This window comes from Oncorhynchus mykiss, chromosome 13 (assembly GCF_057628025.1).
Source record: "Oncorhynchus mykiss isolate SJ-2025 chromosome 13, ASM5762802v1, whole genome shotgun sequence".
In the NCBI taxonomy this organism is placed as follows: domain Eukaryota; kingdom Metazoa; phylum Chordata; class Actinopteri; order Salmoniformes; family Salmonidae; genus Oncorhynchus; species Oncorhynchus mykiss.
The window spans coordinates 15,054,487-15,080,000 of record NC_143034.1 but is presented as its reverse complement, the minus strand read 5'-3'; the positions used below and the strand labels follow the sequence as shown (position 1 = coordinate 15,080,000).

The following is a 25,514-nucleotide window of genomic DNA, read 5'->3' as shown; positions in this document are numbered from 1 at the left end:
GATGGAGAGAGGGATGGAGAGAGGAATGGAGAGAGGGATGGAGAGAGGGATGGAGAGAGGAATGGAGAGAGGGATGGAGAGAGGAATGGAGAGAGGGATGGAGAGAGGGATGGAGAGAGGAATGGAGAGAGGGAATGGAAAAAGGGATGGAGAAAAGGAATAGAAGGGATCAAGAAGGAATAAGAGAGGGATAGAGAGGGGAGTGGAGAATCGGGATGGAAGAGGAATGGAGAGGGGGGTGGAAGGGGGATGGAGAAGGGATGGAGAGGGATAGAGAGAGGGATGAGAGAGAGGGGATGGAGAAGGGGGATGGAAGGGATGGAAGGGATGGAAGGGATGGAGAGAGGGATGGATAGATGGATGGAGAGAGGGATGGAGAGAGGGATGGATAGATGAATGGAGAGAGGGATGGAGAGAGATAGAGAGAGGGATGAGAGAGGGATGGAGAGAGATAGAGAGAGGGATGGATAGATGGATGGGGAGAGGGATGTAGAGGGGGATGGAGAGAGGGATGGAGAGAGGAATGAGGAGAGGGTATGGAGAGAGGGATGGAGAGAGGGATGGAGAGAGGGATAGAGAGGGAGATGGAGAGAGGGATGGAGAGAGGATGGAGAGAGGGATGGAGAGAGGGATGGAGAGGGATGGAGAGAGGGATGGATAGATGGATGGAGAGAGGGATGGAAGGAGATAGATAGATGAATGGAGAAAGGGGGTGAGAGAGATGGAGAGAGGGATGAGAGAGGGATGGAGAGAGGGATGGAGAGAGGAATGAGAGAGAGGGATGGAGAGAGGGATGGAGAGAGGAATGGAGAGAGGGATAGAGAGGGATAGAGAGAGGGATAGAGAGGGGAGTGGAGAGTGGGATGGAGAGAGGGATGAAGGCATGAGAGAGGATGGAGGAAGGAATAGAGAGGGATGAAAGAGATGGAGAGAGGAATGGAGAGAGAGGGATGGAGAGAGGAATGGAGAGAGAAATGAGAGAGGGATGGAGAGAGGAATGGGAGAGAAGGAATGGAGAGAGGGATGGAGAGAGGGATGGAGAGAGGAATGGAGAGAGGGATAGAGAGATAGAGAGGATGAGAGAGGGGGATGGAGAGTGGGATGGAGAGAGGGATGGAGAGAGGCATGGAGAGGGATGGAAAGAGGGATAGAGAAGGGATGGAGAGAGGGATGGAGAGGGGGATGGAGAGGGGATGGAAAGGGATGGAGAGGGATAGAGAGAGGGATGGAGAGAGGGATGGAGAGAGGGATGGAGAGAGGAATGAGAGAGAAATGAGAGAGAGGGATGGAGAGGGATTGAGAGAGGGATAGAGAGGGGGATGGAGAGGGGGATGGAGAGGGATGGAGTAGAGGGATGGAGAGGGATGGAGAGAGGGATGGATAGATGGATGGAGAGAGGGATGGAGAGAGGGATGGATAGATGAATGGAGAGAGGGATGGAGAGAGATAGAGAGAGGGATGAGAGAGGGATGGAGAGAGATAGAGAGAGGATGGATAGATGGATGGGGAGAGGGATGGAGAGGGGGATGGGAGAGGGATGGAGAGAGGGATGGAGAGGGGTATGGAGAGAGGGATGGAGAGAGGGATGGAGAGAGGGATAGAGAGGGGGATGGAGAGAGGGATGGAGAGAGGGATGGAGAGAGGGATGGAGAGAGGGATGGAGAGGGATGGAGAGAGGGATGGATAGATGGATGGAGAGAGGGATGGAGAGAGGGATGGATAGATGAATGGAGAGAGGGATGGAGAGAGATAGAGAGAGGGATGAGAGAGGGATGGAGAGAGATAGAGAGAGGGATGGATAGATGGATGGAGAGAGGGATGGAGAGGGGGATGGAGAGAGGGATGGAGAGAGGGATGGAGAGGGGGATGGAGAGAGGGATAGAGAGGGATATAGAGAGGGATGGCGAGAGGGATGGATAGATGGATGGAGAGAGGGATGGGTAGATGAATGGAGAGAGGGATGGAGAGAGATAGAGAGGGGATGAGAGAGGGATGGAGAGAGATAGAGAGAGGGATGGAGAGAGATAGAGATAGAGATGAGAGAGGATGGAGAGAGATATAGAGAGGGATGGAGAGAGGGATGGATAGAGGGATGGAGAGAGGGATGGAGAGAGGGATGGAGAGAGGGATGGAGAGAGGGATAGAGAGAGGGATGGAGAGAGGGATGGAGAGAGGGATGGATAGATGGATGGAGAGAGGGAGGAGAGAGGGATGGAGAGAGGGATGGAGAGATGGATGGAGAGAGGGATGGAGAGAGGGATGGAGAGAGATGGATAGATGAATGGAGAGAGGGATGGAGAGAGGGATAGAGAGGGATAGAGAGAGGGATGGAGAGAGGGATGGATAGATGGATGGAGAGAGGGATGGGTAGATGAATGGGGAGAGGGATGGAGAGAGATAGAGAGAGGGATGAGAGAGGGATGGAGAGAGATAGAGAAAGGGATGAGAGAGGGATGGAGAGAGATAGAGAGAGGGATGGAGAGAGGGATGGAGAGAGATAGAGATAGGGATGGAGAGAGGGATAGAGAGAGGGATGGAGAGAGATAGAGATAGGGATGGAGAAAGGGATGGAGAGAGGGATGGAGAGAGAGGGATGGAGAGAGGGATGGAGAGAGGGATGGAGAGAGATGGAGAAAGGGACGGAGAGAGGGATGGAGAGAGGGATGGAGAGAGGGATGGAGAGAGATAGAGATAGGGATGGAGAGAGGGATGGAGAGAGGGATGGAGAGAGGGATATAGAGGGATAGAGAGGGATAGAGAGAGGGATGGAGAGAGGGATAGAGAGGAATAGAGAGAGGGATGGAGAGAGAGATAGAGAGGGATAGAGAGGGATAGAGAGAGGGATGGAGAGAGGGATGGAGAGAGGGATAGAGAGGGATAGAGAGAGGGATGGAGAGAGGGATAGAGAGGGATAGAGAGAGGGATGGAGAGAGGGATGGAGAGAGGGATGGAGAGAGATGGAGAGAGATAGAGAGAGGGATGGAGAGAGAGATAGAGAGGGATAGAGAGAGGGGATGGAGAGAGGGATGGAGAGAGAGATAGAGATAGGGATAGAGATAGGGATAGAGAGATGGATGGAGAGAGAGATAGAGATAGGGATAGAGATAGGGATAGAGAGAGGGATGGAGAGAGGGATGGAGAGAGAGATAGAGATAGGGATAGAGATAGGGATAGAGAGAGGGATGGAGAGAGAGATAGAGATAGGGATAGAGAGAGGGATGGAGAGAGAGAGATGGAGAGGGGGATGAGATAGAGGGATAGAGATAGGGATAGAGAGAGGGATAGAGAGAGGGATGGAGAGAGGGATGGAGAGAGATAGAGAGAGGGATGGAGAGAGAGATAGAGATAGGGATAAAGAGAGGGATAGAGAGAGGGATGGAGAGAGATAGAGAGAGGGATGGAGAGAGATAGAGCGAGAGATAGAGAGAGGGATGGAGATAGATAGAGAGAGAGATAGAGAGAGGGATGGAGAGGGGGATGGAGAGAGGGATGGAGAGAGAGGGATGGAGAGAGGGATGGAGAGAGGGATGGAGAGAGGGATGGAGAGAGGGATGGAGAGAAGAATGGAGAGAGGAATTGAGAGAGGGATATTGAGGGATAGAGAGGGATGGAGAGGGATAGAGAGAGAGGGATGGAGAGGGATAGAGAGAGAGGGATGGAGAGAGATAGAGAGAGAGATAGAGAGAGGGATGGAGATAGATAGAGAGAGAGATAGAGAGAGGGATGGAGAGAGGGATGGAGAGAGGGATGGAGAGAGGGATGGAGAGAGGGATGGAGAGAGGGATGGAGAGAGATAGAGAGAGGGATGGAGATAGATAGAGAGAGAGATAGAGAGAGAGATAGAGAGAGGGATGGAGAGAGGGATGGAGGGAGAGGGATGGAGAGAGGGATGGAGAGAGGGATAGAGAGAGGGATGGAGAGAGGGATGGAGAGAGAGGGATGGAGAGAGGGATGGAGAGAGGGATGGAGAGAGGGATGGAGAGAGATAGAGAGAGGGATGGAGATAGATAGAGAGAGAGATAGAGAGAGAGATAGAGAGAGGGATGGAGAGAGGGATGGAGAGAGATATTTTATTTGTATTTATTTATTTCACCTTTATTTAACCAGGTAGGCTAGTTGAGAACACCTTTATTTAACCAGGTAGGCCAGTTGAGAACACCTTTATTTAACCAGGTAGGCCAGTTGAGAACACCTTTATTTAACCAGGTGGCCAGTTGAGAACAAGTTCTCATTTACAACTGCAACCTGGCCAAGATAAAGCAAAGCAGTACGACAAAAACAACAACACAGAGTTACACATGGGATAAACAAACGTACAGTCAATAATACAGTAGAAAATCTGTATAAAGTGTGTGCAAATGAAGTAAGGAGGCAAGGCAATAAATAGGCCATAGTGGCGAAGTAATTACAATTGAGCAATTAACACTGGAGTGATAGATGTGCATATGAGGATGTTCAGGTAGAGATACTGGAGTGATAGATGTGCAGATGAGGATGTGCAGGTAGAGATACTGGAGTGATAGATGTGCAGATGAGGATGTGCAGGTAGAGATACTGGAGTGATAGATGTGCAGATGAGGATGTGCAGGTAGAGATACTGGAGAGCAAAGGAGCAGAAAAAAACAAAAAACAAATATGGGGATGAGGTAGTTGGATGGGCTATTTACAGATGGGCTATTTACAGATGGGCTATTTACAGATGGGCTATTTACAGATGGGCTATTTACAGATGGGCTATTTACAGATGGGCTATTTACAGATGGGCTATGTACAGATGGGCTATGTACAGATGGGCTATTTACAGATGGGCTATTTACAGATGGGCTATGTACAGATGGGCTGTGTACAGATGGGCTGTGTACAGATGGGCTGTGTACAGCTACACCGATTGGTAAGCTGCTCTGACAGCCGATGCTTGAAGTTAGTGAGGGAGATATAAGTCTCCAACTTCAGTGATTTTTGCAATTCGTTCCAGTCATTGGCAGCAGAGAACTGGAAGGAAAGGTGGCCAAAGGGGGTGTTGGCTTTGGGGATGACCAGTGAGATATACCTGCTGGAGCGCGTGCTACAGGTGAGTGCTGCTTCAGTGACCAGTGAGCTGAGATAAGGCAGGGCTTTACCTAGCAAAGGCTTATAGATGACCTGGAGCCAGTGGGTTTGGCGATGAATATGTAGCGAGGACCAACCAACGAGAGCACACAGGTCGCATTGATGGGTAGTATATGGGGCTTTGTTGACAAAACGGGTGGCACTGTGATAGACTGCATCCAATTTGCTAAGTAGAGTGTTGGAGGCTATTTTGTAAATTACATTATGGATGAATGATGGATAGAGGGATGGAGAGAGGGATGGAGAGAGTGAGACAGAATGAGCAGGGAGGGGTGGCTCATCGGTCTAAGGCACTTAGGGGAGGGTTTGGCCAGCCGGGATGTCCTTGTCGCATCGCGCTATAGCGACTCCTGTTGGCGGGCCGGGTGCTTGTCCCATCGCGCTATAGCGACTCCTGTTGGCGGGCCGGGTGCTTGTCCCATTGCGCTATAGCGACTCCTGTTGGCGGGCCGGGTGCTTGTCCCATCGCGCTATAGCGACTCCTGTTGGCGGGCCGGGTGCTTGTCCCATCGCGCTATAGCGACTCCTGTTGGCGGGCCGGGTGCTTGTCCCATCGCGCTATAGCGACTCCTGTTGGCGGGCCGGGTGCTTGTCCCATCGCGCTATAGCGACACCTGTTGGCGGGCCGGGTGCTTGTCCCATCGCGCTATAGCGACTCCTGTTGGCGGGCCGGGTGCTTGTCCCATCGCGCTATAGCGACTCCTGTTGGCGGGCCGGGTGCTTGTCCCATCGCGCTATAGCGACTCCTGTTGGCGGGCCGGGTGCTTGTCCCATCGCGCTATAGCGACTCCTGTTGGCGGGCCGGGTGCTTGTCCCATCGCGCTATAGCGACTCCTGTTGGCGGGCCGGGTGCTTGTCCCATCGCGCTATAGCGACTCCTGTTGGCGGGCCGGGTGCTTGTCCCATCGCGCTATAGCGACTCCTGTTGGCGGGCCGGGTGCTTGTCCCATCGCGCTATAGCGACTCCTGTTGGCGGGCCGGGTGCTTGTCCCATCGCGCTATAGCGACTCCTGTTGGCGGGCCGGGTGCTTGTCCCATCGCGCTATAGCGACTCCTGTTGGCGGGCCGGGTGCTTGTCCCATCGCGCTATAGCGACTCCTGTTGGCGGGCCGGGTGCTTGTCCCATCGCGCTATAGCGACTCCTGTTGGCGGGCCGGGTGCTCGCACGCTGACTGGGGTCGCCAGGTGTACCGTGTTTCTTACGGCACATTGGTGCGGCTGGCTTCCGGGTTAAGGGAGCAGTGTGGCTTGGCAGGGTCGTGTTTTGGAGGACGCACGGCTCTCAACCTTTGCCTCTCCCGAGTCCGTACGGGAGTTGCAGAGATGGGACAAGACTGTAACTACCAATTGGATACCATGAAAATGGGGAGAAAAAGGGGTAAAAGTAACCACAAATGTTATATAAATGAAACAGAATGAGCAAGGGGGAGAGAGACTCATCTATGGAAGGATGGAGCTACAGCTCTTGTCCATGGAGGGGATAAGAGGTTGATGGATAGAGGGAGAAGGGAGGAGAGCATCTATGAAGGGATGAAGAGAGTGAGTGAGGGTGAAGTAAGAGGTAGAGAGAGAGGGATGGATGGAGACGATCTTGCAGGTGAAGAAGCCAGATGTGGAGGACCTGGGCTGGTGAGGTTACACGTGGTCTGCGGTTGTGAGGCTGGTTGGAATGTACTGCCAAATTCTCTAAAATGATGTTGGAGGTGGCTTATGGTAGAGAAATTAACATTAAATTCTCTGGCAAAAGCTCTGTTGGACATTCCTGCAGTCAGCATGCCAATTGCACACTCCCTCAAAACTTGAGACATCTGTAGCATTGCGTTGTATGACAAAACTGCACATTTAGAGTGGCCTTTTATTGACCCCAGCACAAGGTGCGCCTATGTAATGATCATGCTGTTTAATCAGCTTCTTGATATGTCACACCTGTCAGGTGGATGGATTATCTTGGCAAATGAGAAATGCTCAATAACAGGGACATAAACAAATTTGTGCACATTTTTGAGAAATACAATTTTTTTGTGCATTATGGAACATTTCTGGGATCTTTTATTTCAGCTCATGAAAAATGCGACCAACACTTAATTAACATGTTGCGTTTATATTTTTGTTCCGTATATATTATATATCTATACGTATTGATTTTTTATGTTTCCACAAAGTCCTCCAACCAGGAGAGATGGGACAGGAAAAAAAAGTCATTCATAAATAAAATGATGCAAGTGATATTATTTGATAGAATTCAATTCTATATGCTAATTTCAGAGCTGATCTAAATAACCAGCCAACAAAACACCAACTGACCTAACAAGAGGAAGTAGACAAGGTTCTCTCTCTCACACACACACACACACACACACACACCCAAACACACACACACACACACACACACACACACACACACACGCATCTCTGAAAAGTGAAAGTTTAAAGCTACATGTTCAACTGAGGTTAAACACCTAGATAGTTAGTTATATCAACTGAAGTTAAACACCTAGATAGTTAGTTATATCAACTGAAGTTAAACACCTAGATAGTTAGTTATATCAACTGAAGTTAAACACCTAGATAGTTAGTTATATCAACTGAGGTTAAACACCTAGATAGTTAGTTATATCAACTGAAGTTAAACACCTAGTTAGTTAGTTATATCAACTGAAGTTAAACACCTAGATAGTTAGTTATATCAACTGAGGGGGTGTAACACATAAAAGATGGAAGTGGCCCACACACACACACACACACACACACACACACACACACACACACACACACACGTTTACCTGATACGAGCCTCATGAAGCCACCGCTGTTGCATTCTTTGTCCTCCATCTTTCTTCAAGGTCTTCTAGGTCTCTACTGTGTTCCTCTTCCTGATCTTACACACACATGCTCGCACACACACTCATATGCGCACACGCACATACAAAGTCACTAAACGCTGTACACACATTCACTCAAAGCTCCCTTCAAAACACACATTCACTCAAAGCTCCCTTCAAAACACACATTCACACACTTCCCACCCAATATCAGCCTCGCATCAGCCCCTCTCTGTTTCCTTCTCTCCCTCTCTCTCTCTCTGTGTCTCTCTCTCCCATCTACCTTAGATATGTCATCCTCCCCTATACGTTGACTTGTTACTTCATGTTTTAGAGCTGATCTAAGACCTGTGGATAAGCTGCAGCTTCTGCCGACAGGTCTCAGGAAATCACATGACAGGAAACCGAGATGGGTGTTGCGTTATTGAGTCTGTTGTTGAGAACGAAGACACACACACGCATACACACAAATTCACCCATACACACATACACACAAATTCACCCTTACATACATACACACTGCTAACCGGCCTGACTGGATGAGGTCGAAGAGGAGCGGAGTGGAGTGGAGAGGGACCAGAGTAGGTAAGATGGTCTGTGTGTGTGTGTGTGTGTGTGTGTGTGTGTGTGTGTGTGTGTGTGTGTGTGTGTGTGTGTGTGTGTGTGCGTGCGTGCGTGCGTGCGTGTGTGTGTGAGAGTGTTGATGATGTGTTTTCTTGTATGCTGAATAAGCCAGATATTGTTGTTGTGCAGGACTTTTCTGAAAAGCTCCTTAAATACCAGCACCTCATATCAGGCCTGGACAGCCTGGGATGCAAATGCAAGTTGGTGATATTTGGTAGTCTCGGCCACCTACATAGGATTACTGTATGAGGCCTTCAGATTGGTAGTCTCACCACCTACATAGGATTACTGTATGAGGCCTTCAGATTGGTAGTCTCGCCACCTACATAGGATTACTGTATGAGGCCTTCAGATTGGTAGCCTCGCCACCTACATAGGATTACTGTATGAGGCCTTCAGATCGGTAGTCTCAGCCACCTACATAGGATTACTGTATGAGGCCTTCAGATTGGTAGTCTCGGCCACGTACATAGGATTACTGTATGAGGCCTTCAGATTGGTAGTCTCGGCCACCTACATAGGATTACTGTATGAGGCCTTCAGATTGGTAGTCTCGCCACCTACATAGGATTACTGTATGAGGCCTTCAGATCGGTAGTCTCAGCCACCTACATAGGATTACTGTATGTGGCCTTCAGATTGGTAGTCTCAGCCACCTACATAGGATTACTGTATGAGGCCTTCAGATTGGTAGTCTCAGCCACCTACATAGGATTACTGTATGAGGCCTTCAGATTGGTAGTCTCAGCCACCTACACAGGATTACTGTATGAGGCCTTCAGATTGGTAGTCTCGGCCACCTACATAGGATTACTGTATGAGGCCTTCAGATTGGTAGTCTCGCCACCTACATAGGATTACTGTATGAGGCCTTCAGATTGGTAGTCTCGCCACCTACATAGGATTACTGTATGAGGCCTTCAGATTGGTAGTCTCGGCCACCTACATAGGATTACTGTATGTGGCCTTCAGATTGCAGGCCTGCCTGTGAGTAGGGCAAAACACCCAGCTATGCAGCCCATAACAACTGAAACAGAGCAGTGCCTTCTCCTCCACACAGCTATGCAGCCCATAACGACTGAAACAGAGCAGTGCCTTCTTTCAGACGTTATGGGCTGCATAGCTGTGTGGAGGAGAAGGTACTGCTCTGTTTCAGCCGTTATGGGCTGGTACTGCTCTGTTTCAGTTGTTATGGGCTGCATAGCTGTGTGGAGGAGAAGGTACTGCTCTGTTTCAGCCGTTATGGGCTGCATAGCTGTGTGGAGGAGAAGGTACTGCTCTGTTTCAGTCGTTATGGGCTGCATAGCTGTGTGGAGGAGAAGGTACTCCTCTGTTTCAGCCGTTATGGGCTGCATAGCTGTGTGGAAGATATACTTCTTGTTTTCTTAAGTGTTCTTGAGGTCAACGACCTTTGACATGTTTGAATCCTTTATGATGTAATATGTGGAATCAAATAAAGTATTTAAAATGTGCAATGAAGACTGATCACAGGCCATAGTCATTCTGAAACTGTTGGTGAGAATCTAGGAGAGGATTCTGCTGAAAAGCTAGTGTGTGTTCACCACCTACTCAAACCACCGATGGCATTATCATGTATAGACTTACTGGGAAAGGAAAGCAGCTACTTTGTCAGTTGCACAACCGATCGCATTCAACCGAAATGAGTCTTCCACATTTACCCCAACACCTCTGAATCAGAGAGGTGCAGGGAGCTGCCTTACTCGATGTCCACAGCGCCCGAGGAGCAGTTGTCGGAGGCTAACTGCCTCGCTCAAGGGCAGAAATACAGATGTTCCCACCTTGTCGGCTCGGGGATTCAAACCAGTGACCTTTCGTTTCCTTGCCCGGCGCTCTTAACCACTAGGCTATCTACCGCCCCTACTGTAGTCTATGGAGACCAAAGCAAACAGTTGGTTCAGCTTGTGGTTGTTTTACCTCTCTTGGTTGAATGCACCGCTGACTGTAAAACATGCTCTGGATAAGAGCGTCTGCAGAAGGACTAAGATGTAAATGTGAGATAACAGTTCTCATGTGATGCCAAATACAGGCTGTGAAATGCTGGCTGCATGGCTGCAAAGGGTGGTATAGTTGTCCATGCAGTCTGAGTGTAACTAGTGGAGGAGGGAGTGTAACTAGTGGAGGAGGGAGTGTAACTAGTGGAGGAGGGAGTGTAACTAGTGGAGGAGGGAGTGTAACTAGTGGAGGAGGGACATCATCTCTAGCATCTAAAAAGTCAGCCTGGGTACCAGTCTGTTTGAGGAATGGAGAGGTAGAGACAGGGGAATGGAGAGGTAGAGACAGGGGAATGGAGAGGTAGAGACAGGGGAATGGAGAGGTAGAGACAGGGGAATGGAGAGGTAGAGACAGGGGGATGGAGAGGTAGAGACAGGGGAATGGAGAGGTAGAGACAGGGGGATGGAGAGGTAGAGACAGGGGAATGGAGAGGAAGAGACAGGGGAATGGAGAGGTAGAGACAGGGGAATGGAGAGGAAGAGACAGTGGAATGGAGAGGTAGAGACAGTGGAATGGAGAGGAAGAGACAGGGGGATGGAGAGGTAGAGAGAGAGGAATGAAAAGGTAGAGACAGGGGAATGGAGAGGTAGAGACAGGGGAATGGAGAGGAAAAGACAGGGGAATGGAGAGGTAGAGAGAGAGGAATGAAAAGGTAGAGACAGGGGAATGGAGAGGTAGAGACAGGGGAATGGAGAGGAAGAGACAGGGGAATGGAGAGGTAGAGAGAGAGGAATGAAAAGGTAGAGACAGGGGAATGGAGAGGTGGTAAGAGAGGTTGTAGTTTTGGAAATATGCTTCTTCTTTCAGTCATTGATCAAAAACTACATTACCCAGAGGTTCTTGAGGCAAGTTAATACGTGCATTAGGTGTGGCCAGGTAGTCAGAGACAGATAGCGAGAGACCCTTATTGTAACTTTCAATCCAAGAAATAGGATACAGGAAAATCACCTGATAAACAGCACACAGGTAATTTCAGGCTCTTAGTTTCCTTCTTTCACCTCTCAGATCACCATTCTTCCGTTTGTATGTTTCATTGATAGACTACCTTTAGGCTAGAACAGACCAGGGAACATGTTGTGCAATAGAAATGGTGAATACAACACACCCAGACAATCTCTCACACCTTGACCAGACTAGGCTCTGTCAATGGAGTAGGCTACTTGACTTGGCAAAATTGATGAATTCACAAATGTTTAGGCCACCTGTATTGGAGACGTTTAGCCTAAAGTAGCATCAGAAGGCTAGCCTACACGTTTGTTGAAATGTTTATGAATGATAAGGTGTAAAAAATAAAAAACATATCTAGAAAGGACAATCTTCAAACTTTTCTTACCAAGGAAATGTACTGTACTGACACAGCTGTCTATGGAATTATAGAGCGTTTGAAAACAAACGTTGGAAGAAGGATTTGGAGCAATGAATAGGAATGTTCCATTCGGTTGAAAACTTTATTTGGGGGGGGACTTTGCGGTACCAACATAAAATAACAAACACACAGCGGCAGTTTTTCTTGAACTGAAATATAAACCACACGTTGAGACAGCCGGTAAACTGTTTCTCCGTAAAAGTCTACCTATTGTCCGTAACAACGTTTCAATGCGGTATGATAATGATATCGTCACCCCTAGAGTCGACAATGGTTCGTTGCCGCTGTTCAACATGCTGATGTATTTTGTAACAGTAGAGAGAGAGACGGATCTACTGCGGCGGCACTGCAGGTTTGAGCTTGAACGGGTTTCGCAAGTTACGAAGGGGGTGAGTGAACCGACCGAATGGCTGACTGTAGCTTTTTTCACATGGTCTTGTCGTTTTCCTTTCCATGTATTTGCACAGTTTGTCCGCTGTAGCTTCCAGGATATTTTAACTGTTCAGTCTGACACGTTTGAGGGACTGACAGGCTAAGAGTAAACCGACCGAAAAGGAAAGGTAATGAATGCGCCATTAATAACAGAAACAACAATGCAACAAGTGTGGGTTGTTTACGGTGCTTTGAGGTCTAACTCGGTGGGCTAGTTTCGGTTGTGAACTAAAACCAGCGGAAAGAGAACCGTATCGGTCGACGTTATCAGTCAGTGCCTGTCATTCATGTCGACTGCCTTGGGGGTAGGATTTAGCTGCTGGCTGCAAAGTTGCACAATCAGTCGGTGAATTGCAGGGCTTGCAGAAAAACGTCGCTAGTATAACCGATGTTTCAAAATGGATCGTTTGTTTTTATAGGTTAACTATAATTGGGCCAAATGTAGCCTACACCAATTTGAACGTTTACCCCATTTATAGCCTAACAGCTGCCTTCAACACAACACAAATATGACGCTTTTGTCCCAAAGCCCTAGTCTCAAGACCCTACCACTCATTGTATATATTTATTCCAATGTGAAAGAGCACATGACACAGAAAGAAGACACACACACACCTTGTTTGGCTGCATAGCTGGGGATAGCTTTGTGTTATAACGTTAGCTTTGTGTTATAACGTTAGCTTTGTGTTATAACGTTAGCTTTGTGTTATAACATGCCTTTTAGTCCAGGAGTCAGCTTGATCTGTGTCAGAGAAACCAGTCCATTGTGTCCAGGGCCAACATCAGTTCATCTTACTCCTACTTCCACAGTGAATTCAATGCTCTGGGGTGGGGTTTCCCCTAAGTACAGATCCAGGATCAGCGTTCCCTCCCCCAGTCCTAACCTTAACCATTAGTGGGGACAATGCTAACCTGACCCAAGATGGGAAACTTCCACAGAGAGACGTCAATAGGAACTGTATCTATGCAGGTCTTTATCTCCTGTAAGACTATACGTTGACTATACGTTGACTATACGTTGTGTATTGTTTGTGGGCCTTCATCCACCCCGGGACCCCAAGTTTAGTTGTCTTGGCCTAGTGACTGCAGAATACTGGTCTGTTCCGTTGCCGTGACAACACGGGGAGAACTGTAGCACAACAGGGCAGTGTAATTACAGTGCAGTGTGTCAGTCTGTGTAATTACTTCCATGTTTCCACTTTCTCCTCTACCATTTACTCCCCTTCCATCTTCTCACATTAGGCCTATTCTCTCCTCGCTTCTTTGTTCCATTCACACGGTTATCTGGGGTGCCTCTCTGTTGATTTAATTTTCCTGTCCGTTCCCTCAACTGAGTGACAACACAATGCACTGAAGAACAAGAGGGCCTTGCTCCTGCTTATAGCACTATCATTCTAGTTATGTGCTTCTGGTACAGCAGTCCTGAACGTGTTTCTGTTCTGTGTGCTGATTCTGTTTCCTCTCCGTGTGTGTCTCTCTCTCTGTGCCTCTTTCTCTCTCTCTGTGTGTGTCTCTCTCTCTCTCTCTCTCTCTCTCTCTCTCTGGTTGTGTGTCTCTCTCTCGCTCTCTCTCTCTCTCTCGCTCTCTCTCTTTGGTTGTGTCTTTCTCTCTCTCTCGCTCTCTCTCTTTGGTTGTGTCTCTCTCTCTCTTTGGTTCTGTCTCTCTCTCTCTCTCTTTGGTTGTGTGTCTCTCTCTTGGTTGTGTGTCTCGCTCTCTCTTTGGTTGTGTGTCTCTCTCTCTGTCTGTCTCTCTCTCTATCTCTCTCTCTCCCTGTTTGTGTGTGTCTTTCTCTCTCTGTCTCTCTCTCTGTCTCTCTCTCTCTCTGTTTGTGTGTCTCTCTCTCTCTCTCTCCCTCTCTGTTTGTGTCTCTCTCTGTCTCTCTCTCTCTCTCTCTCTGTTTGTGTGTGTCTTTCTCTCTCTGTCTCTCTCTGTGTGTGTCTCTCTCTCTCTCTCTCTCCTCTGTTAGTTTTACTGTTGTGTGAACTGATTATCAGTCAGCCGTTAACTGCCAGACTGACAAAATTCCCTTCTACCCTGTCAGTCCCACCCCCTCTTTTGACCCCCTTACACCCTCTGCTCCCTTCTCCCCCTGCTCCCCCTCCTCCTCTCCCCTCTCCCCCTCCTCCTCCCTCCCCCTGCTCCCTTCTCCCCTCTCCCCCTGGTCCCCCTCCCTCCCCCTGCTCCCCTCTCCTCCTCCTCCCTCCACCTGCTCCCCTCTCCCCCTCCACCTGCTCCCCTCTCCTCCTCCTCCTCCCTCCCCCTGCTCCCCTCTCCTCCTCCCTCCCCCTGCTCCCCTCTCCTCCTCCCTCCACCTGCTCCCCTCTCCTCCTCCTCCTCCCTCCCCCTACTGTTTCTCCTCCACAGCAACTTTAACATTTATAAAATATTGTGTAAGTATATTAGTGTTGTGTAAGTATGCTGTATTGTCATGTTAATCTGCCGTTGTGTTAGACAGTGCAGTAAATGTGTTTTCACTGACAGGCCAGCTGACTTGCTTTGTTTGGCTGTACTACAGACATACTTTGACCTGGAGACAGACAATGTTCAGGGGTTGTTGACAGTGTCTCACGCACACACACACACACACACACACACACAGATAGACACTGATCTTCATGCATGCACACACACAAACACACACACACAGAGAAAAGGGACATGGGTTCTGGTCAAAAGTAGTGCACTATATAGGGAATAGGGCTCTGGTCTAAAGTAGTGCACTATATAGGGAATAGGGCTCTGGTCCAAAGTAGTGCACTATAGGGAATAGGGCTCTGGTCAAAAGTAGTGCACTATATAGGGAATAGGTCTCTGGTCAAAAGTAGTGCACTATATAGGGAATAGGGCTCTGGTCAAAAGTAGTGCACTATATAGGGAATAGGGCTCTGGTCAAAAGTAGTGCACTATATAGGGAATAGGGCTCTGGTCAAAAGTAGTGCACTATATAGGGAATAGGGCTCTGGTCTAAAGTAGTGCACTATATAGGGAATAGGGCTCTGGTCAAAAGTAGTGCACTATATAGGGAATAGGGCTCTGGTATAAAGTAGTGCACTATATAGGGAATAGGGTGTCATTTGGGACTTGTCTCTGTGAAAAGACCAGCAGTCTGACAATATGCCCTAGGAGAGTGAGAGAGGGAGGACAGAAGGAGGGAGGACAGAAGGAGGGAGGACCGAAGGAGGGAGGACAGAAGGAGAGGGAGAGAATGTGGAGAGAAAGTGAGAGAGGGAGTGAATGTGGAGAGAAAGTGAGAGAGGGAGAGAATGTGGAGAGAAAGTGACGAGGGAGAGAAGGTGGAGAGAAAGTGAGAGAGGGAGAGAATGTGAGAGAGGGAGAGACAGATGGAGAGAAAGTGGAGAGAATGTGGAGAGAGACACTCGAGGGGGAGGCTGTGAGATAATATGGAAATGCGTAGGTTATGGATTTGAACGGACTCAAAAGCACAGCCAAGACAATAGAGATTTGGAGATATAAGCTCAACGAAAGAGAGCAAGTTAGAGAGAGAGAGAGGGACTGAGAGAGAGGGACTGAGAGAGAGGGACTGAGAGAGAGAGGGACTGAGAGGGACAGAGAGAGAGGGACAGAGAGTGAGAGAGGGACAGAGTGAGAGAGGGACAGAGAGTGAGAGAGGGACAGAGAGTGAGAGAGGGACTGAGCGAGAGAGAGAGAGGGACTGAGCGAGAGAGAGAGAGAGGGACTGAGCGAGAGAGAGAGAGAGGGACTGAGCGAGAGAGAGAGAGAGGGACTGAGAGAGAGAGGGACTGTAGGAGAGAAAGAGAGAACATCTATGATAGAGAGATAAGGAGCGAGAGGAGACAGAATAAAGACTAGTGAGAGGCTAGACAGGATGTGTAGAATGAACATGTTGAATCCATTCACTTCCACAGTGCAGTCATATCTGCCCTCAGCTGTCTGCCTCTTGATGAGGTCATCACGGAGGAGTTATCTGTGCCAGGAAAAGAACCATGGAACTCCACCCAGTCTCTCACACACACACACACACACACACACACACACACATATACAACATGACACATACACTACTGTTCAAAAATTTGGGGTCATATAGAAATGTCCTTGTTTTTGAAAGAAAAGCACATTTTTTGTCCATTAAAATAACATCAAATTGATCAGAAATACAGTGTAGACATTGTTAATGTTGTGAATGACTATTGTAGCTGGAAACAGCTGATTTTTAATGGAATATCTACAGAGGCGTACAGAGGCCCATTATCAGCAACCATCACTCCTGTGTTCCAATTGCACGTTGTGTTAGCTCAACATCAACAGTGAAGAGGCGCTTAGAGCTCCTCTGCAGCTTCCCCCTCTTTGATCTGCGATAAAAGCCTTTGTCTGGTGTAGCCTACAAACCTTAATGTTGTACACAAAGGACATGGTCGATCTTACTACAATCCCTGTCCCAGTAGACTGTCCCTCTCCCAGTAGACTGTCCCAGTAGACTGTCCCTGTCCCAGTAGACTCTCCCTCTCCCAGTAGACTGTCCCTGTCCCAGTAGACTGTCCCTGTCCCAGTAGACTGTCCCTGTCCCAGCAGCCTGTCCCTCTCCCAGTAGACTGTCCCTCTCCCAGTAGACTGTCCCTGTCCCAGTAGACTGTCCCTCTCCCAGTAGACTGTCCCTGTCCCAGTAGACTGTCCCTCTCCCAGTAGACTGTCCCTCTCCCAGTAGACTGTCCCTGTCCCAGCAGCCTGTCCCTGTCCCAGTAGACTGTCCCTCTCCCAGTAGACTGTCCCTCTCCCAGTAGACTGTCCCTGTCCCAGCAGCCTGTCCCAGTAGCCAGGCCCTGTCCCAGTAGACTGTCCCTGTCCCAGTAGACTGTCCCTCTCCCAGTAGACTGTCCCTCTCCCAGCAGCCTGTCCCTGTCCCAGCAGCCTGTCCCTGTCCCAGCAGCCTGTCCCTGTCCCAGCAGCCTGTCCCTGTCTCAGCAGACTGTCCCAGTAGACTGTCCCTGTCCCAGCAGCCTGTCCCTGTCTCAGCAGACTGTCCCAGCAGACTGTCCCTGTCCCAGCAGACTGACCCCGTCCCAGCAGCCTGTCCCTGTCCCAGCAGACTGCCCCTGTCCAAGTAGACTGTCCCAGTAGACTGACCCTGTCCCAGCAGACTGTCCCTGTCTCAGCAGACTGTCCCAGCAGACTGTCCCTGTCCCAGTAGACTGTCCCTGTCCCAGCAGACTGCCCCTGTCCCAGCAGACTGTCCCAGCAGACTGTCCCTGTCTCAGCAGACTGTCCCTGTCCCAGCAGACTGACCCTGTCCCAGCAGACTGACCCTGTCCCAGCAGACTGCCCCTGTCCCAGCAGACTGCCCCTGTCCCAGCAGACTGTCCCTGTCTCAGCAGACTGTCCCAGCAGACTGCCCCTGTCCCAGCAGACTGTCCCTGTCTCAGCAGACTGTCCCAGCAGACTGTCCCTGTCCCAGTAGCCTGTCCCTGTCCCAGCAGCCTGTCCCTGTCCCAGCAGACTGTCCCTGTCCCAGCAGACTGTCCCTGTCCCAGCAGACTGTCCCAGCAGCCTGTCCCTGTCCCAGCAGACTGCCCCTGTCCCAGCAGACTGTCCCTGTCTCAGCAGACTGTCCCAGCAGACTGCCCCTGTCCCAGCAGACTGCCCCTGTCCAAGTAGACTGTCCCAGCAGACTGACCCTGTCCCAGCAGACTGTCCCAGCAGACTGTCCCTGTCCCAGCAGACTGTCCCAGTAGACTGTCCCTGTCCCAGCAGACTGTCCCTGTAGACTGTCCCAGCAGACTGGCCCTGTCCCAGTAGACTGTCCCAGCAGACTGTCCCTGTCCCAGTCAACTGCCCCTGTCCAAGTAGACTGTCCCAGCAGACTGTCCCTGTCCCAGCAGACTGCCCCTGTCCCAGTAGACTGTCCCTGTCCCAGCAGACTGTCCCAGTAGACTGGCCCTGTCCCAGCAGACTGTCCCTGTCCCAGCAGACTGTCCCTGTCCCAGCAGACTGTCCCTGTCCCAGCAGACTGTCCCTGTCCCAGTAGACTGTCCCAGCAGACTGTCCCTGTCCCAGTCAACTTCCCCTGTCCAAGTAGACTGTTCCAGCAGACTGTCCCTGTCCCAGCAGACTGCCCCTGTCCCAGTAGACTGTCCCTTTCCCAGTAGACTGTCCCAGCAGACTGTCCCTGTCCCAGTAGACTGTCCCAGCAGACTGTCCCTTTCCCAGTCGACTGCCCCTGTCCCAGTAGACTGTCCCTTTCCCAGTAGACTGTCCCTTTCCCAGTAGACTGTCCCTTTCCCAGTAGACTGTCCCTTTCCCAGTAGACTGTCCCTGTCCCAGCAGCCTGTCCCTGTCCCAGCAGACTGTCCCAGCAGCCTGTCCCTGTCCCAGCAGACTGCCCCTGTCCCAGCAGACTGTCCCTGTCTCAGCAGACTGTCCCAGCAGACTGCCCCTGTCCCAGCAGACTGCCCCTGTCCCAGCAGACTGCCCCTGTCCAAGTAGACTGTCCCAGCAGACTGACCCTGTCCCAGCAGACTGACCCTGTCCAAGTAGACTGTCCCAGCAGACTGTCCCTGTCCCAGCAGACTGTCCCAGTAGACTGTCCCTGTCCCAGCAGACTTCCCCTGTCCCAGTAGACTGTCCCAGCAGACTGGCCCTGTCCCAGTAGACTGTCCCAGCAGACTGTCCCTGTCCCAGTCAACTGCCCCTGTCCAAGTAGACTGTCCCAGCAGACTGTCCCTGTCCCAGCAGACTGCCCCTGTCCCAGTAGACTGTCCCTGTCCCAGCAGACTGTCCCAGTAGACTGGCCCTGTCCCAGCAGACTGTCCCTGTCCCAGCAGACTGTCCCTGTCCCAGTAGACTGTCCCAGCAGACTGTCCCTGTCCCAGTCAACTTCCCCTGTCCAAGTAGACTGTCCCAGCAGACTGTCCCTGTCCCAGCAGACTGCCCCTGTCCCAGTAGACTGTCCCTTTCCCAGTAGACTGTCCCAGCAGACTGTCCCTGTCCCAGTAGACTGTCCCAGCAGACTGTCCCTGTCCCAGTAGACTGTCCCTGTCCCAGTAGACTGTCCCTGTCCCAGTAGACTGTCCCTTTCCCAGTAGACTGTCCCTTTCCCAGTAGACTGTCCCTTTCCCAGTAGACTGTCCCTGTCCCAGCAGACTGTCGCTGTCCCAGTAGACTGTCCCAGTAGACTGTCCCAGCAGACTGTCCCTGTCCCAGTAGACTGTCCCTGTCCCAACAGACTTGCCCTGTCCCAGTAGACTGTCACAGCAGACTGTCCCTGTCCCAGTAGACTGGCCCTGTCCCAGTAGACTGTCCCAGTAGACTGTCCCTGTCCCAGTAGACTGTCCTTGTTCCAGCAGACTGTCCCAGTAGACTGTCCCTGTCCCAGTAGACTGTCCCTGTCCCAGTAGACTGTCCCATTAGACTGTCCTTGTCCCAGCAGACTGTCCCAGTAGACTGTCCCTGTCCCAGTAGACTGTCCCTGTCCCAGTAGACTGTCCCTGTCCCAGTAGACTGTCCCAGCAGACTGTCCCTGTCCCTGTAGACAGTCCCTGTCCCAGTAGGGGTGTTAGGCTAGATGCAGCTATTTACATGTTGTCACAGGGTCCTGTCACAGGGCGTTAAACTAGACATCGGGCAGATACCGATGTTGGCATGTTTAGCTGATATTGTCTGATTCCGATATATCATTCATCCCTGGTGTATTGGCCTGGTATGATGTAGTACTGTATTCAAACACTTCACTGGTGAAACACACACACACCAACTGCTGCTATGTTTTGTTGGTATGATAAAGAACTGCTTTAACGAGGTGTGTGTGTGTGTGTGTGTGTGTGCGCTACTAGAAGACAAGCTGAAACACGGAAAAGAGAGACCTTCAATCACCACACCTTATGATTCCTAACATTCCTCTCTCTATCTCTCTCTCTCTCTCAGGTAGTTTTTGCAACACTATGCTAGGAGAGTGGAGAGGCGGGACTAAGCAGACAAGTGTGTGACCCTTCTCTGTGATTGGTGGACAGAGATTGATGGTTGACAGACGGACGGATAAAGAGAACGGGACAGACCGCAGAGAGGAGAGACGGGGAGAGAGAGATGGCTCACAGTGTCAACTTTTACCTGACTGCTGAGCACATGGAGGCTGGCCTGGAGTGAGTATCAATACACTATATCAGGGGAGGCTGGCCTGGAGTGAGTATCAATACACTATATCAGGGGAGGCTGGCCTGGAGTGAGTATCAATACACTATATCAGGGGAGGCTGGCCTGGAGTGAGTATTAATACACTATATCAGGGGAGGCTGGCCTGGAGTGAGTATTAATACACTATATCAGGGGAGGCTGGCCTGGAGTGAGTATCAATACACTATATCAGTGGAGGCTGGCCTGGAGTGAGTATTAATACACTATATCAGGGGAGGCTGGCCTGGAGTGAGTATTAATACACTATATCAGTGGAGGCTGGCCTGGAGTGAGTATTAATACACTATATCAGTGGAGGCTGGCCTGGAGTGAGTATCAATACACTATATCAGTGGAGGCTGGCCTGGAGTGAGTATCAATACACTATATCAGTGGAGGCTGGCCTGGAGTGAGTATCAATACACTATATCAGTGGAGGCTGGCCTGGAGTGAGTATCAATACACTATATCAGGGGAGGCTGGCCTGGAGTGAGTATTAATACACTATATCAGTGGAGGCTGGCCTGGAGTGAGTACCAATACACTATATCAGTGGAGGCTGGCCTGGAGTGAGTACCAATACACTATATCAGTGGAGGCTGGCCTGGAGTGAGTATTAATACACTATATCAGTGGAGGCTGGCCTGGAGTGAGTATTAATACACTATATCAGTGGAGGCTGGCCTGGAGTGAGTATCAATACACTATATCAGGGGAGGCTGGCCTGGAGTGAGTATTAATACACTATATCAGGGGAGGCTGGCCTGGAGTGAGTATCAATACACTATATCAGTGGAGGCTGGCCTGGAGTGAGTATCAATACACTATATCAGGGGAGGCTGGCCTGGAGTGAGTATTAATACACTATATCAGGGGAGGCTGGCCTGGAGTGAGTATCAATACACTATATCAGGGGAGGCTGGCCTGGAGTGAGTATTAATACACTATATCAGGGGAGGCTGCTGAGGGAGGTGTTCTGTTTGATGTTCTGGTAAACAGAAGAGGGTTAAAATAAGACAATGGCAGGGTTAACTGTCTGTTTGATGTTCTGGTAAACAGAAGAGGGTTAAAATAAGACAATGACAGGGTTAACTGTCTGTTTGATGTTCTGGTAAACAGTAGAGGGTTAAAATAAGACAATGACAGGGTTAACTGTCTGTTTGATGTTCTTTGAGGCAACTCTTTGAGGCCCAATTCTACACAGTACCAGTATCCAGCCAGACCCATTGTTCCCACAGAACAGACTGGCTGTGTTTGTTGGACTGTTTGACTAGTCTTTGTGTGTGTGTGTGTGTGTGTGTGTGTGTTGTATTTACTGAGGATAATTTTATGAGTGACTCACTTCCTGTGGTGTTCAGCTGCAGGGTCCCTGGGGAACAAAAGGCTTGTGATTGTGGTTCCTTTCAAATGTGGTGTTAAAAGGCCATGAATTATGAGACATGAAGAGTTGTCAGGGCTGAAGCCCAGTGGTGAGGAGTGTTTACACTGTGGCGGTGTGTCTGAACACTGGTTACTGGTTAGGGGTGTGTGTGTCTGAATACTGGTTACTGGTTAGGGGTGTGTGTGTCTGAATACTGGTTACTGGTTAGGGGTGTGTGTGTCTGAATACTGGTTACTGGTTAGGGGTGTGTGTGTCTGAATACTGGTTACTGGTTAGGGGTGTGTTTGTCTGAACACTGGTTACTGGTTAGGGGTGTGTGTGTCTGAACACTGGTTACTGGTTAGGGGGTGTGTGTGTCTGAATACTGGTTACTGGTTAGGGGTGTGTTTGTCTGAACACTGGTTACTGGTTAGGGGGTGTGTGTGTCTGAACACTGGTTACTGGTTAGGGGTGTGTGTGTCTGAATACTGGTTACTGGTTAGGGGTGTGTGTGTCTCAACACTGGTTACTGGTTAGGGGTGTGTTTGTCTGAACACTGGTTACTGGTTAGGGGTGTGTGTGTCTGAACACTGGTTACTGGTTAGGGGTGTGTGTGTCTGAACACTGGTTACTGGTTAGGGGTGTGTTTGTCTGAACACTGGTTACTGGTTAGGGGTGTGTGTGTCTGAACACTGGTTACTGGTTAGGGGTGTGTTTGTCTGAATACTGGTTACTGGTTAGGGGTGTGTGTGTCTGAACACTGGTTACTGGTTAGGGGTGTGTGTGTCTGAACACTGGTTACTGGTTAGGGGTGTGTGTGTCTGAACACTGGTTACTGGTTAGGGGTGTGTGTGTCTGAACACTGGTTACTGGTTAGGGGTGTGTTTGTCTGAATACTGGTTACTGGTTAGGGGTGTGTGTGTCTGAACACTGGTTACTGGTTAGGGGTGTGTGTGTCTGAACACTGGTTACTGGTTAGGGGTGTGTGTGTCTGAACACTGGTTACTGGTTAGGGGTGTGTTTGTCTGAATACTGGTTACTGGTTAGGGGTGTGTGTGTCTGAACACTGGTTACTGGTTAGGGGTGTGTGTGTCTGAACACTGGTTACTGGTTAGGGGTGTGTGTGTCTGAACACTGGTTACTGGTTAGGGGTGTGTGTGTCTTTAGTGTGTGTGTGTGTGTCTGAACACTGGTTACTGGTTAGGGGTGTGTGTGTCTGAATACTGGTTACTGGTTAGGGGTGTGTTTGTCTGAACACTGGTTACTGGTTAGGGGTGTGTGTGTCTGAACACTGGTTACTGGTTAGGGGTGTGTTTGTCTGAATACTGGTTAGGGGTGTGTGTGTCTGAACACTGGTTACTGGTTAGGGGTGTGTGTGTCTGAACACTGGTTACTGGTTAGGGGTGTGTTTGTCTGAACACTGGTTACTGGTTAGGGGTGTGTTTGTCTGAACACTGGTTACTGGTTAGGGGTGTGTGTGTCTGAATACTGGTTACTGGTTAGGGGTGTGTTTGTCTGAACACTGGTTACTGGTTAGGGGTGTGTTTGTCTGAACACTGGTTACTGGTTAGGGGTGTGTTTGTCTGAACACTGGTTACTGGTTAGGGGTGTGTTTGTCTGAATACTGGTTACTGGTTAGGGGTGTGTTTGTCTGAACACTGGTTACTGGTTAGGGGTGTGTTTGTCTTTAGTGTGTGTGTGTGTGTGTCCGACCCACTGAAGTACCCCCCCCCCTCTTTTAAATGCCATATTATGTCTATATACAGTGTTGTAACAATATACAAATGGTTAAAGTACAAAAGGCATAAGTATGGGTTGTATTTACAATGGTGTTTGTTCTTCACTGGTTGACCTTTTCTCGTGGCAACAGGTCACACATCTTGCCGCTGTGATGGAACACTGGTATTTCACCCAGTAGATATGGGAGTTTATCGGGTTTGTTTTCTAATTCTCTGTCTGTCTGTCTGTCTGTCGGTAACAGGAGCCCAGCGGATGAAGAGGGGGTCCATGACTCCTTTAACCAGCTGATAGAGGATCAGAGACAGGAAGCCTTGGAGCTGCAGGAACTACAGAGAGACCTGGACGAGGAGGAACGAGGTAGTGTGTAACTGTGTATGAGAGAGAGAGAGAGAGACCTGGACGAGGAGGAACGAGGTAGTGTGTGACTGGGGATAAGAGAGAGAGACCTGGACGAGGAGGAACGAGGTAGTGTGTGACTGGGGATAAGAGAGAGAGAGAGAGACCTGGACGAGGAGGAACGAGGTAGTGTGTGACTGGGTATGAGAGAGAGAGAGAGACCTGGACGAGGAGGAACGAGGTAGTGTGTGACTGGGGATAAGAGAGAGAGACCTGGACGAGGAGGAACGAGGTAGTGTGTGACTGGGGATAAGAGAGAGAGACCTGGACGAGGAGGAACGAGGTAGTGTGTGACTGGGGATAAGAGAGAGAGACCTGGACGAGGAGGAACGAGGTAGTGTGTGACTGGGTATAAGAGAGAGAGAGAGAGAGACCTGGACGAGGAGGAACGAGGTAGTGTGTGACTGGGGATAAGAGAGAGAGACCTGGACGAGGAGGAACGAGGTAGTGTGTGACTGGGGATAAGAGAGAGAGACCTGGACGAGGAGGAACGAGGTAGTGTGTGACTGGGGATAAGAGAGAGAGACCTGGACGAGGAGGAACGAGGTAGTGTGTGACTGGGGATAAGAGAGAGACCTGGACGAGGAGGAACGAGGTAGTGTGTGACTGGGGATAAGAGAGAGACCTGGACGAGGAGGAACGAGGTAGTGTGTGACTGGGGATAAGAGAGAGAGAGACCTGGACGAGGAGGAACGAGGTAGTGTGTGACTGGGTATAAGAGAGAGAGACTTAGTGTTGTGTGTGTGTGTGTGTGTGTATACGAGAGAAAGACCTAGTGTTAGAGTGTGGTCTGTGTGAAAACAGACGTAAACGTCATATTCTCCTTCCTCCAGACAGTGTAGCGTACCTGTCCAGCCCTGGTCAGGAGATATGGCGTGGGAGCCCGGGGAGGGGTGAGGAGGAAGGGGGGGGACAGTTAGACCCCCTTCTAGAGGAACGCTGGTCCTCCGCCACCCTCAAAGTCCTCTCCTCCATGCCCAGCCGCACCATCGGTAAGTCACCCCTACGACACCCTTATGACATACTTATGGCACCTCTACGACACCCTTATGACATACTTATGGCACCTCTACGACACCCTTATGACAGTCTTAAGATGGCTGTATGGACACCTACCTAGCATTTCTTCTGTTCACGCTTCATGAGAGAGAGAGAGAGGTAGTTTCAGAAGTCTAAACTATTTCTGCCATTGTCATGTGACTGTTAGTTCCTCTAGCTAGCAGGTGCGCCAGCCAGCCAGCCAGCCAGCCAGCCAGCCAGCCAGCCAGCCAGCCAGCCAGCCAGCCACTATCAACACATCAACAGATACTGTATCTAACACAGTGGCTCTAAAAACACCATGACACAAACAAGACTTCTGTCCCTCTACAAGACATAGTTTAGGAATCACACCTTCCCTCACCCCCCTCTTAACGGAGGTGCTGTCATCTCTCAGTACTATAACAGGACCCTGTTAACTTCCTGTCCTCTCTCTAGGTCGTAGTGGAGGTGCTGTCATCTCTTAGTG

The 25,514-nt window shown here is 50.0% G+C and overlaps 2 protein-coding genes across 8 annotated transcripts in view; one reads left to right on the top strand and one right to left on the bottom strand.

Annotated features, from left to right (window-relative positions):
- The window catches only part of tmc8 (transmembrane channel-like 8), a 32,106-nt gene extending 23,777 nt beyond the window's left edge, over positions 1 to 8,329 (bottom strand). For 2 of the 4 annotated variants that reach the window (XM_090195367.1, XM_090195368.1), the window contains exon 1: positions 7,893 to 8,146. In XM_090195367.1, coding sequence (XP_090051493.1) covers positions 7,893 to 7,941 — 49 coding nt within the window. In that variant the 5' untranslated portion in view covers positions 7,942 to 8,146. Of the gene's footprint in view, positions 1 to 7,892 lie in introns of all 4 variants that reach the window. The other 2 variants (XM_090195366.1, XM_090195370.1) reach the window with 2 other exon arrangements.
- tmc6b (transmembrane channel-like 6b) overlaps positions 8,325 to 25,514 on the top strand; it is a 55,139-nt gene continuing 37,949 nt past the window's right edge. For 2 of the 4 annotated variants that reach the window (XM_090195362.1, XM_090195365.1), the window contains exons 1-4: positions 12,071 to 12,323; positions 20,266 to 20,480; positions 23,853 to 23,968; positions 24,841 to 24,999. In XM_090195362.1, coding sequence (XP_090051488.1) covers positions 20,425 to 20,480; positions 23,853 to 23,968; positions 24,841 to 24,999 — 331 coding nt within the window. In that variant the 5' untranslated portion in view covers positions 12,071 to 12,323; positions 20,266 to 20,424. Of the gene's footprint in view, positions 8,517 to 11,403; positions 11,535 to 12,070; positions 12,324 to 20,265; positions 20,481 to 23,852; positions 23,969 to 24,840; positions 25,000 to 25,514 lie in introns of those variants that run through there. The other 2 variants (XM_090195363.1, XM_090195364.1) reach the window with 2 other exon arrangements.